Source organism: Schistocerca americana, chromosome 1 (genome assembly GCF_021461395.2).
Source record: "Schistocerca americana isolate TAMUIC-IGC-003095 chromosome 1, iqSchAmer2.1, whole genome shotgun sequence".
Taxonomy (NCBI): Eukaryota; Metazoa; Arthropoda; class Insecta; order Orthoptera; family Acrididae; genus Schistocerca; species Schistocerca americana.
This window is the reverse complement of record NC_060119.1, coordinates 1,121,338,970-1,121,351,836: the sequence shown is the minus strand read 5'-3', so window position 1 is coordinate 1,121,351,836 and position 12,867 is coordinate 1,121,338,970. Positions and strand designations below refer to the sequence as shown.

The 12,867-nt window shown below is 38.7% G+C and overlaps 1 protein-coding gene across 1 annotated transcript in view; it reads left to right on the top strand.

Moving 5' to 3' along the window:
* Positions 1–12,867, top strand: part of LOC124596941 (Down syndrome cell adhesion molecule-like protein Dscam2) — a 348,091-nt gene that overhangs the window by 297,742 nt on the left and 37,482 nt on the right. The window contains exon 30 of the mRNA XM_047135906.1: positions 7,953–8,073. Coding sequence (XP_046991862.1) covers positions 7,953–8,068 — 116 coding nt within the window. The 3' untranslated portion in view covers positions 8,069–8,073. The remainder of the gene's footprint in view (positions 1–7,952; positions 8,074–12,867) is intronic.

Sequence of the window (12,867 nt, the reverse complement as noted above, 5' to 3'; positions counted from 1 at the left end):
AAAAGGCCCATTCCTTGAACATATTTCTACGTGATGTTCTTGAATTTATGCCACAAATGAATTGTATTACATGGTTTTACCCCAAAATGTGATCCCATATGACATAATAGAATGAAAGTAAGCAAAGTATGCAAGTTTTCTTTATATATTTTACATTTGATATCATATGCATTGCAAATACAGGCTTGTTTAGGCACTTCAGCAAGTCTGTGGTATGTCCTTCCAACTTCCCAACTGAATTTATTATTGAGTTGTACTTCACAGGTTTTCACAATGCCACCCTTTGTATCCTGTTAGTTAGATAAGACTCAAACTATTTTGCAGTACTGCCAGTGACACATAGTATTCTAATGTACTAAAGAGGAAGTTGTGATTCTCATAGTCAAAGGCTTTTTACAGGTCACAGAAAATACCAGGAGTCTTTAATTTGTTACCTAATGAAATAAATAAATTCTCAGTGTAAGTGTAAATAGCCTTCTATGCATCAGTGTATCATAACTCTTAAGGAACCCAAACTGTGACTTGGACAATATAGTATTTGCTGTCAGATGCTCAAGAAGGTGCTTCAACACAACCTTTTCAAATATTTTTGAAAAAGCTGGTAAAAGTGAAATTGGTTGATAGTTTGACAGTATCTCTTTATACCCCTTATTGTAAAGAGGCATCACTTCAGCATATTTTAGCTGGTCTGGAAATGTCCCTCTGATAAGAGATCGATTACACATCTAACACAAGACAGAACTCAACTCACAGTAACACTGTTTGATTAACTTTGTTGATATGTTATCATAAGCAGTAGAATATTTTAATTTTAAGGATTTTATGATGGCTGCTACATTTGCAGAGACTGGTCTCATCTATTTCATTGCACTGTTTACTGAATGTGGTAACCCCAGTAACAGAAACAAAGTACTTGTTTAAGAAATTTGCAACACTCTATGCACTTGTTACCAATTTCATTTATTCTTAGAGCTATCTGTTCCTCTTCCTATCTGGCCCCACTTCTCTCTGTCTTCACTACATCCCATGTAGTTTTTATTTTGTTGCCTGATGCAATTATCTTTTCCTCATGATAAAGCTACTTAGATTTCTCAATTCCTTCCTTCAGTATTTTGCAGTATTCTTTGTAATGCGTTACAATCCTAACCTCAGATCAGTTCCTTGGTAGTGGAAGCAGTTTTCTTTTTGTCCCACATGATACCTTTATTCCTTGTGTAGTCCATGGTTATTTTTAGACATCTGTTTGAATTGAGTGATCTTTATGGGAAATCAATTTTCAAATAATGAAGTAACTTTATTAATGAAGGCTCTTTTCTGTGTGGGCCAGGAACTTAATACTATGATATCATCTACAAGTAATTCAATCTCCCCACTCAAAAGATCATCCTCTCCTCTGTGACATTCTTTCCTACTCTTCCCAGGACTGGCCAGTTCAATTCATATCTATGAGCAATCTCTAAATTCTCAGTTTTTGACTGATTCATTATACTCCTATACTAGTATTTAATAGATTTTATATCCTGACAAGTTTCAACATTTAACGTAAGTTGCTGCATGTCATGATCAGCTAGCCCAGTTGCTACTGGTTTTGTGATGTGAATTTTTCCTAGATTTGTCTAAAAAGACGTTATCAACAGCAGTCTCAGAGCACTGACATACCCTAATTGCAAAGTTCACAGTTGGAATTAAGTTGAATAACAGTGTTACTGATTGCAGTAATTATTCAGTGACACAGAGCTTTTCAATAAACGGACGCTAAAATCACAAGCAACCACTGTTCCCCTGTTTTGTAATGTGAGGTAGATTTTTTTTATGAAGAGGTTAAGGTTTCCTGAAGCTGCTCTGTTATACTTACAGTACTATTATTACAAAATACTACTTCTGTTGCACAAGCTTTTAAGTGCTGCTCTGAACAAAATGTATTAAAATAAATATTCTTGAAATTAAAACATTTAACAAATATGGCAGCTACTCCTTTCTCCATATTTTCTCTACAGAAGTAAGAGGCTAACTTAGATCCTGTAACATTACGCATATCTATACTATGGTCATATGATGATCAGAGAGGCAGATTTTATCAACTTGTTTGTTCAACACTAATTCCTTAATACAAATAAGCAACTCATTAAGCTTTTGCCTCTGCCCTCGGATATTCTGATGCAATAACGATAACTGCTTTTGTGCATTGGTTGAATTACAACTGGATGAACCTAATTTTTCCATCAATTTCTGAACACCTCCAGTTTCATTTAGAGGCTGTTTGCATGAATTGTGTATATTAAAATTTGCTTTCTGGCTGTCTTTTTTTTATCAGTTTGTGTGTCATTTTCAACCTGTCTCTGAACATCTTTTGTTTCTGCCCTCTCTACCCTAAAATGTACTGTTGTGTCACTTTTAACCAATGGTATTTTACTGAATGTGATAGTGCTCCCTTTAAGATATTTACTATTAGCTCAGACAGTTTTCCCTTCCATTTCCTGTTGAGGTGCTTAGTATAGTCCCACCTACTGATAGTCAACAGGAACCACACCAATATGAGACCCCATACCTAACCCATACAGCTGTTCTACCTCTAAATTAACTCTCCTAACAGAACAGTTTAAATGAGGCTAATTATGGTGCCTCAGAACAGACACAAGCTCAACTCCAGTGTGTCTCATTGCTGAAGATCTTTACCAGGTCACTCTCAATTGAATAATTAGGGTCTCTGTCTGGTGCTGCCCCACCCACTATTACCACAGTGCCTTCCTTTGTGAAGACTTTGCAAAGTGAACCTACATCGTCTATCATCAGACACAAACTTGCCGTAGGCTAACTTTTTCTGACTTCTTACTTCTGAAACACTTTTTGAAGGTTTGTTGCATTCTGTCTACTTCTGCATCTACTTGTGGTTCACTTGTTTCCAACTGTGACAACAGATCAAACCGGTTTTCCACATTAACAACAAAGCTCTCTGAGGAAGTCCTATTCCAATTTCTTCTATAACCTTTTGTCACTTTCTACCTTTCTTTTTGCTCCACATCCTTAACCTTCACAGATCTTGCTTTGCCTTATCTATTTTCACCTGAAGAGTACCAATCTTCTCCTTTTGTTCTGCTCTCTTCCTATCTCTACAGCAAATCCTAAAAAGCCATTCATTTCCCCAATTCCCACATCACTAGTCACCCACATGAAAAAAACTGCAATAACCCACACACCACACCGTGAAACTAACAATCGTACAACAAATCACACATTTCTCACTCACAGTGTACAAATTTTAGCTTTCTTGTAAATGAAACAAGAATAACCTCCTACGCTACTCAGTTAAGATACTAAATTTCTTATAAAGTGTGGGCCTGAATATGAAACTTCCTGGCAGATTAAAACTGTGTGCTGGACCGAAACTCGAACTCAGGACCTTTGCCTTTCGTAGGCAAGTACTCTACCAATTGAGCTACCCAAGCATGACTTTCCAAACTTTACAGAAGCTCTCCTGCGAACCTTGCAGAACTAGCACTCCTGAAAGAAAGGATATAGCGGAGACATGGCTTAGCGACAGCCTGGGGGGTGTTTCCAGAATGAGATTTTCACTCTGCAGCGGAGTGTGCGCTGATATGAAATTTCCTGGCAGATTAAAACTGTGTGCCGGACCGAGACTCAAACTCGGGACCTTTGCCTTTCGCGGGCAAGTGCTCTACCAACTGAGCTACCCAAGCTGTGAGGACGGGGCGTAAGTTGTGCTTGGGTAGCTCAGTTGGTAGAGCACTTGCCCGTGAAAGGCAAAGGTCCCGAGTTTGAGTCTCGGTCCAGCACAAATTTTTAATCTGCCAGGAAGTTTCATATCAGCACACACTCTGCTGCAGAGTGAAAATCTCATTGTGGGCCTAAAGTTTGGATGCTAATTCAGAACTTCCAGAGAAATAGAAATAGTTAAATCTACAAAAGGAAACCAAGAACTGAGCCTACACTATATGAACTTCTCACTTATTTCTGAAATGTTTCATTCTGGCTACTTACTAGAAGTCAAATGGATAGTGTGCAAGAATACACTAACAACACAAACTGTACTTTATTGAAATAATCATGTAACTTACAGTATACAATAAGGTAAACAAAACCTAGAACAAAATTGGTGCCTAGGAAATATTTTCTTTTTCTAAAAAATACTCAAATGAAAGTGAAACCTTCAATAGAGAGCTTACAATAGGTACTGACTTACTTGTTTATGGTATAATATTGCTATAATTAATTGTTATTACACAGTTAAACTCTTATCTTTTATGAGTGCTCTGAATGTACACAACTCTTCAACCAAAGATGCTACTAACCACTGACAATGGCAGTAGTCATTGCAAAATGCTTTCCGATTGTCAAGTCAATGTCTCTGGACATTGCTTGGAGAAACCCTGCTTCAGCATTGTTGCTATTAGTGAATGACTGCATTTACTAACAATTCTTTTGATTGCTTCCATACTTTTGTAGAACAAGTTGAGCTGTTGATATAGTCCAGAAACACATGCCATGACCTCTTCTTACACTCCTTGACTATACATCGAGCTTTGGCTCTTGCAACTCTAAAGGCTGTGAGGTTTTCTACTGTTGGGTGGCACTTAAAACATCACTGAGCTGTATGCCAGATCCAGACTGCTGAGTGGTATGTGTCAATCCACCAAGGTACAGGCTGCCTTTGAAGATGACATGAGGACTTTGGGATGGATAATTCAGTGGGATGGTGGATTGCATGTGTGATGTGGTCTAGCCATTCTTGGTCACTGCCTCAGTGTTCAAATACTGCCAGTTGGCTGAACAGCATCCAGTTAGCTCTGCTGTCCATCCATTATGGTGGCTTTCTTTCAAGTATTGCTCCATCTGGTAGTTGGACCAGGAGTGGGAACTGGTTACTGGAGTGAACACCATCAGTTACTTCCCACTGATCAGAGTTTGCAAGGACTGGAGAGCTGAAAGAGAGGTCAATGGCTGAGGACAACACAGTAGCAGCAGAGAAGTAAAGTGGGACTGCCCATGTTCTAAGGATACACAGCTTTTGAAACATCATGAAACTCTCCAAAACTTAACCTCTAGGGCATGTAGAGTTCAAGTCCCCTAATATATTATGGGCATCACAGTCTCAGAGTAGAAGTATTGGTCATGGGAACTGTTCTACATAATCTCTGAGAGCCTCAGGGTCTATGGCATCCTGTGGAAGTAAATATAGTGGGCAGATAGTGATCCTCTCACCTCTATGAACTTCAACTGCAACTTCTTGCAGGTCAGTAACCAAGGGGAGAGCAGAGAAGTGATGAGTGCTGTTGATGAACATAGCTTCCCTTCCTTTGGTCCTGTCCCCAATCTGATCATGATTGTGGTAGAGGGTATAGCACCATAGCAGAGGGGTGTCAGTACATTTAAAACATGTTTCCTGTAAACACAACCACAGAGGACACTTCTGGGTTAGGAGTCTCAATTCCTCCACTTGTGTCCTGAACCTACTGATGCTCTACTGTAGTATGGAGCCCATTTTACTGGTAAGGTTTTCCTTTCACCCTGTCTCTCTGCCAGTATGGAGTTCCTGTAGCAGATGGAGGTGTAGTCTGGGGCCCGGATAGCTGCACCAGGCAGACTTTATATTCTATTGACTCCAAATCAGAATCAGAAAAACTGTCAAATAGAATGAAGTTGACACTGTCTGATGGTTTGCTACATGTCTTCCTCTGCAGCTGACACTTCTCACTTGTTGTTTGTTGTTGTGTTTTTTTTTTTCCTTGAGAAGACTTTGTAGGAAGAAACTTCTTGGGGATGTCCACAGCAGTGGTAATGGTAGTGCTGGTCTGTTTATTGAATTTTGCCTTTTGGAGGCACTGAGAGCCCATGTCATTGGCAAACATGGCTTTTTCTGTCGTTCTCATGGCGTGGTATGGGCTCTGAAATAGCTGTGGCTTTGCAAGTGGACTGAAAAACACAGATGGTAATCCTGAAACAAGTAACTTCCATTTGCAAAAAGGCATTGGATGTTGGAATAGGCTTTTACGGGCTATTTCGAAATAAATAAGGAATGTAGGGGGTTGCGTCGCCTTATAGACGTTTTTGGCCTCCTTATATGGGATGTGCTTTGTTGTTTTGAACTCCCGTATCTTCCTTTCCTCAAGGCAGATACTCTAGTTAGGGTGATTTCCAGAGAAATTTATACACCTTGCTGGAGATGAACAAGTGATTCCTTCATGGTGGCCTTATCACATTTGTCATTTGTGGCTGCTCCCTTACATCCTGCAGCAGTGTGCCCTAAGCACTGGCATTTAAAACTGTGCACTGGGCTCAGAACATAAAGCTTCACGTTTAAGTGAAGGAAACCTGCCTTGATGTGCCTTGGAAGTTTCATGGTATTGAAAGTAGGGATAAAGGAGTTTAATTCGACCAGATCGCTATCTACCCTTTACATTAAATTTGGACATCAATACCTTTTTGAGCTTAGTCATCTTTCAGTTCTTCTTTGGGGCTATGCACAAGATCTTGGTACAACACAACACCTTTGACGTAGTTCATAGTGTACTGTCACTTTCAATTGCATATTCCCTAAGGTATTTAGCATTCTGCAGGTTCGTTGCTTGTTGGAAGCTAGAAGTTTCAACCAGTAGTATCCCATTTCTCAATTGTTGGCAGATTTTAAAGTGCTATTTATGTCCTCTAAAAGTAGAAAGTGAAACTTTTTCAGTGTTGCTCTCCTTCCTTTTAACAATTAAAATCACATTCTGACTAGCGGCATGTGTTCTATTACTGTAAGCAAAAGTCTTTGCATTATTCCCTGTATCAGGAGGACTGGTAACATGAGCCCTCTAATTAAGTTGGGTGTTGATACCCATCAGCAGTACATCCATTTCACTGGGAGTTGAAAAGGATAAGTTCGAGGGTTTCTTCTTGATTCCAGGAATAGCTAGGGAAATATGTGTCAGCCCAGACAGAGTCCCACTTTCCTAAGTAAGCCTTACACAACTGAGGGGCAGCAGGTTCCCCAGAGGTTGCTCGCTAATGACTGTTCTGCCTCAACAGCCATGCACCCCATCAGCACACAGTATATCTTGAGTTTGAGGGTGTTTTTTTAAATTTTTTATTTTTTTATTTGTTATTGTCCTGTCAATCCTGGCATTTAAACTATTGTCCCTATTCTGTGCAACACAGGGTATTCTGTTGCCTTGTGCACAGTGGTTGTTGAAGCATGCCCAGAGCTTATGATTATAGAGGACTGCTGGCACTTACCAAACGTCGCTCAGGAAAACTGGGTTTGCTAAGCCCGTACCAAAAAAACTAATGCTGTGCTCCCCAAGGTGCTCACAATTTAGTGCAACAGAGTGTCACTGTAACTTATCGAATGCCACAGACACAGAGAACATTATCCCCTCTCCCTCCCCCACCCCCTTCTCCACTCTTTATTCAGGAAAGAAGAGTAGTATCACTGTTGTTACAGAAGATAACACCATATTTTGTAGAGGCCTTATCAAAGATCTTAAAGAGTACATTTACTCTTAAATACTGTTTGTAACTACTGATGGGATATTCTTGTAAGAAATATCACTGTGGCTACATGAACATTAAGCTAACTGCAGTAATTATTTATAATGAAGAAAAAACACTTTCTTCAAAAATAGCAGCATGTCTGCTAATTTTACTGTGTTCATTTAATGTGTGTTAGAATAAAGTGTGTGTAGCATACTTTTGGTGATTAATTATTATTACAGTGAGCAATAATAGTTTTCAACAACTGCTTTTCTTTATAAATGTGTACCTTGACTTGTTCCACATCACTGAGTTTCTCCTCCATGATAGGACTTACAGAACATGATACTGAATAAATGAATATTGAATGGCTGGTAAAGTGATAAATTATTTCATTCATTGAGTAGTTGACAATGTTTGCCACTACAATCTGAAAATAGAATAGTGCGATAATTTAAAAAGGCATATCATTCTTGTTGCAGAACTATACCATCTTGATTCAAGTACAGAGTCAAATGAGACTTCTCCCCTTCCACAAAGAAGAAGGACTCAGCCTGTGCATAGTGGCAAGAGAGGAATGCAGCCACATGCCAGGTAGTCAAGGTTTGTTTCTGAAAACTCGCTATGCCTTGTCTTAAGTCAGATCTACCATGTCTCACAAGGTACACCCACTCAACTTATGCAATAGCACCTGTTTAATACCAGAATGAAGTAAAGTCTTTGCACAGTACAACAGAGCACTAGTAGTTCACTTTATATTGGTCTCAGAGGCACTACAGAAAAATTTTCAAAATATATTACACATGCCAGTTTATACTAACAGCTGCATCATAGATGAATTCATATTAGAGCATTAAAAATTTAATTTTAAATACATATTTCAATCTAAATTAATTTCACTTATTAACTTCATGTGTTTTCCACATGTGTGAAGTAAAGGTGTGAGAAAATTTTTATAAATAACAGTGTGGAAACAGTATACTCAATAGCAGTTGAAAGAGGTATCCACCACAGGTACACAACAGGATGGAAATTGTAAGTACAGTAACATACATAATCACTACCTAGGAAATAGTACTTCAGAATTGCACAAAGAAGTTTTTCCATGGCTACTTTGCAGATAACATGCTGTCAGAAGTGATCAAAAAAGGGTTCATAAACCCACCTACAATAATGCAGCTTCAGTAGCAGTGTAATTTTTAGGTGAGCAATTGAAACAAACCAAAAAAACCATATATTATAATCATTATGCCTGCAAAAGAAAAATGATTGTAGACTTTAGATTATACATTACAGAAATAAAATTTGACTTGCAGATTTTCAAAACAACTTAAATTTTAAGTCAGAAGTGCAGAAAAGCATCAAGAGGAGCTTCAAACTGTAGTAACATGATTCTCTCAAAGCATAGATACAGCACAATCCAGACACATTGCTTAGTGATTCCCCACAGTGTACACTGTTTTCAAGCATGGGATGAGTTAGGTGATGTTCATAAACAGCTGGAAATCACCCTGACTACTGTCACTCAATTGGAAGCTGCTGTGAATGGGTGTGTTTGGATGGCTATTGACAGTCACATACCAGAGATACCAAAAAACTTAATTCCATCTGGACAGGTCTCAGGAGGCTCAACGGTAGCAACCATTTGCTGTATCAATCTCATGCGATAAGCATCACAGGATACACAAATGGTCACAGTTGGTTACAAGGTATGAGTGCACCCCACTTGCCAACAGAGCTCAGCAGACTCGGAAGGTTACCTGTCCAAGTGCTAGCCTCACCATACAGTTCTTAACTTTGGTGATCTGATGGGAACTGTTGGTGCCACTGTTGCAAGGCCATCAGCACCAGATGTATCAAAGATAGCATGATTACTGTGCTGTCCTGCAGATGCTGTCCCTCTGCAGGAAATACAGGATCTATCACCACTTGTTCACTTAAGTGTGATTGGTATGTCAATGGTAGGTCTAGGCACCTTGTGCAGAGGAGACAGGAACAGGGACAACTCAAGCTGTTACAATCATGTCTTTGCTAATCAAAGGAATGATTGTGTCCTATGTTAAGGTGCAGCAAACAAAAAAGAATGTGGGTCTATTAATCATCAGTAGTTCCAATATATGGTGAGTACCGTTAGGTACTCCTTAGGAAGGAGCTTTCCAAACTGGGTGTCCTGACACCCTGGGGGTGTTGAATAATGGCATCAAGAGTGTGGAGAGACTAGTAGATTCAGAATGTAATAGATATGAAAAACTCTTGATAAAGTAATACAAAACAACTTTCTCTTCAGAATGAATTCTCACTCTACAGTAGAGTGTGTGCTGATATGAAACTTCTTGGCAGATTAAAACTGTGGGATTGACTGACACTCAAACTCAGAACCTTTGCCTTGAAAGGCAGGAGATGAGGTACTGGCAGAAGTAAAGCTGTGAGGACTCGTAGTGTCATGTGTGGGTAGCCCAGTTGGTAGCGCACATGCCCATGGAAGACAAAGGTCCACGTTTTGAATCTCGGTCTGGCACACAGTTTTAATCTGCTGGGAAGTTTCATCTTTCTCTTTATTCTTTGTAACCACAGATGGCATATTAAATGACTGATCTACATGTTGAATAGTGATATTTTGTGTGTGTAACTTCGCACATGTGGCACCCTTAAGTGACAGGTTCCATAAAAGGATTCATTACACAGGTGAAACACAAAACAAAAACTGATTATTATACAACAATTTCTACATAGAGAAGTGCTTTCAGCAAAAACCATTGGAAAGAATTTGAAATCAGTTTCAGAAAAGACTGTTAAAATGATAAATTATAAGGGGCACTCAAATGAAAACAAGACAGATGGAAAAAATTAAGTAAACTCTTATTTCAAAAGTATGTATACAGACTGAAGCAACAAATGAAAATTTCTACCAATGCTGGGATTCAAACCTGGGTCTTCCGGTCACTAGGTAGATGTGCTAACCACTATGAGACCCTGGAACTGTGTATGTGTACAACTCCATGGACTACCCTAAAATGCCTCAGTCCACGTTCCCATTTACACTTTAGCCCACTTTGTATTCCCCCTAAACTCAAACAATGTGGTTAGCATATTTGCCTAGTGAACAGAAGACTTGGGTTCGAATCCTGGGCTTAGTACAAATTTTCATTTGTCGCTTCAGTCTGCATAAAGACATCTTAGATGTGTGAGACTTGTAAAGGTCTCTGAAACTATATAGGTTCATTGATTTCAAAAGTAATCACTATACTGTTAATATATTTATCCAACTGCGAGATGATATGATCAATGCCTTCAGGGGAAGATATTTGCAGTTGCCTACGGAACCATGATTGTACCTAGGTAAGCATCTCTTCATTAAAAGCAAGCTGATGGCCATAAGAGTCTTTATTTAGGGCTGCAAAAACATGAAATCACATGAGGAGAGATTGAGACATTGTAGAGGATGTGTAAGGGATTCTCAGTGAAACTTCTGCAGCATAATCGAAACAAACTTCACAACATGTCAGCCCTTCAAATACTCAGTAATACAAATGCTAGTCTACAAAGTAAGGGTGCACATTTCCTAACCATCACAGACAAGACTGTACCCTTTAAGTTGAGGTTTGGTTGAGAGAAATAGAAGAAAGCAATTTTGAAATGTTTCCATTGACATATGAATGTCCACATAGCAACAAAATACAACTGACTACTATATTGCAATTGCAGAAGAGACTGGATAGATATTTCCCAACACTAGATATAAACTGGTATGACTGGATAAGAAATCATTCCATGCTTTCCAGTACTTTTGAACTTCAACTTGTTGGAGAGGAAGATCTGGTATAATGAAGAACAACTGTACTTTAAAACTTGAGTTCCAAGAGTCAGATATTATATTGAGCATGATTACCTCACCTAAGTAGAAGAGCATTCATTGCTTTGCTGCAGTCTTCTATAATATTCATATGAAACTGAAGAATCAGATTATCGAACTTCTAGATTTATATTCAGCAAGATTACCCTTGCCTAAGTAAAAGAGCATTCATCATTTGCTGCAGTTTTCTGCAACATTCATGTTGGAGTGCACTTTCTATTATGACTAATATAAAACAGTTACAGGTTAAGACCAAACAGAGAGCTATATCTGAAAACGGAGAAACTAACTGATGTAATGAGGAAGAGGAGACTACAGTTTTTTGGACATATATTCAGAATGGATAACAACAGACTAACCAAGTGGATATTCACATTACTCAATAGCTACAAATCCAAGCCAGCATGGTTCATAGAGACTGAAAAGGACATTGAAAATGCTGGAGTTACAATAGACACAATAGAAAACAGAACACATTTCAGAAAGGCAGTTCAAAAGGCAGAATTTCAGGAGAGAAAGAAAATAACTAAATGAAAGTGGACTCAAGAAGAAAGGGAACAACACTCTAAAAGGATGAAGGAAATTTGGAAACTGAAGAAATCTAATACAATTAAGAGTAGCCAAAGTTGATTCATCGTACCCTCCAAATGGGTTATTCGAAAGAAAAGAAAAAAAAAAAAAACAGTTACATTTGGAAGTTTGAGAAAGTTAGAAGAGGAAATGTGTGTGAATTTATCCTACTTCCAAGCTAATGTAAGGCAGATTTGTAATGCTCATCAAGCCCACATGAGTCATTGAATTCATAGTAGTATTGACAAATTCTGTATCTGTGTAATGGAGTTTAATGTATAAATATACTGCACTTAGGAATGAAATATAAAAACTAATATTTCTTTAAAATATCATTTGTTAAAATAGAATAGCTTTTATTAATATTAGTCAAATAGTGTCTTGTGAAATCATGTGTATTAGGAGGGTGTCATCATGAGGAAAAGTTAGGAAAGTTCTGACTTAGGGAAGTGGCAGCAATGGTTGGGAAGGAACACCTGGTGCACTCAATGGGTATGCCTGGGTACCTCATTTGACATGCTGGAAAAGCTGTTCTGGCAGCCAACGAGAGAACAGGTTGCAACCAACAGCAGACTGTGGTGTGCATTGAGTCAAGTGATGCCCTTTGCCTGAGCTCAGAGATCATGCTTGGATCATTCCAGCAACTGTTCTTGCTCACAAAATTTTGACACAGCTTACAATCTCAGTGTTATCCTCAGAACTGATAACGGTCCTCTGGATCTCAGTTGACGGTGAAGGTTCTGTGGTGAATTAGACTGTGACTTCTTAGAGTCCCCCTAAATTAATAAGGTGTGCTCAACATGTTAGAGGCTACTATACAGGTAGCTGTATTGCATGTGAGGTGCACATGAGGTTTTGTAGATTAGGCAACTCTCCTTCAGTCCAAATAATGATAACTGCAGGAGACCCAGAAGTATCTGTGTAAAATCCAAAGAACTGCCCCCATAGGTTAGAGTATTGAAATCCTAGTGGTT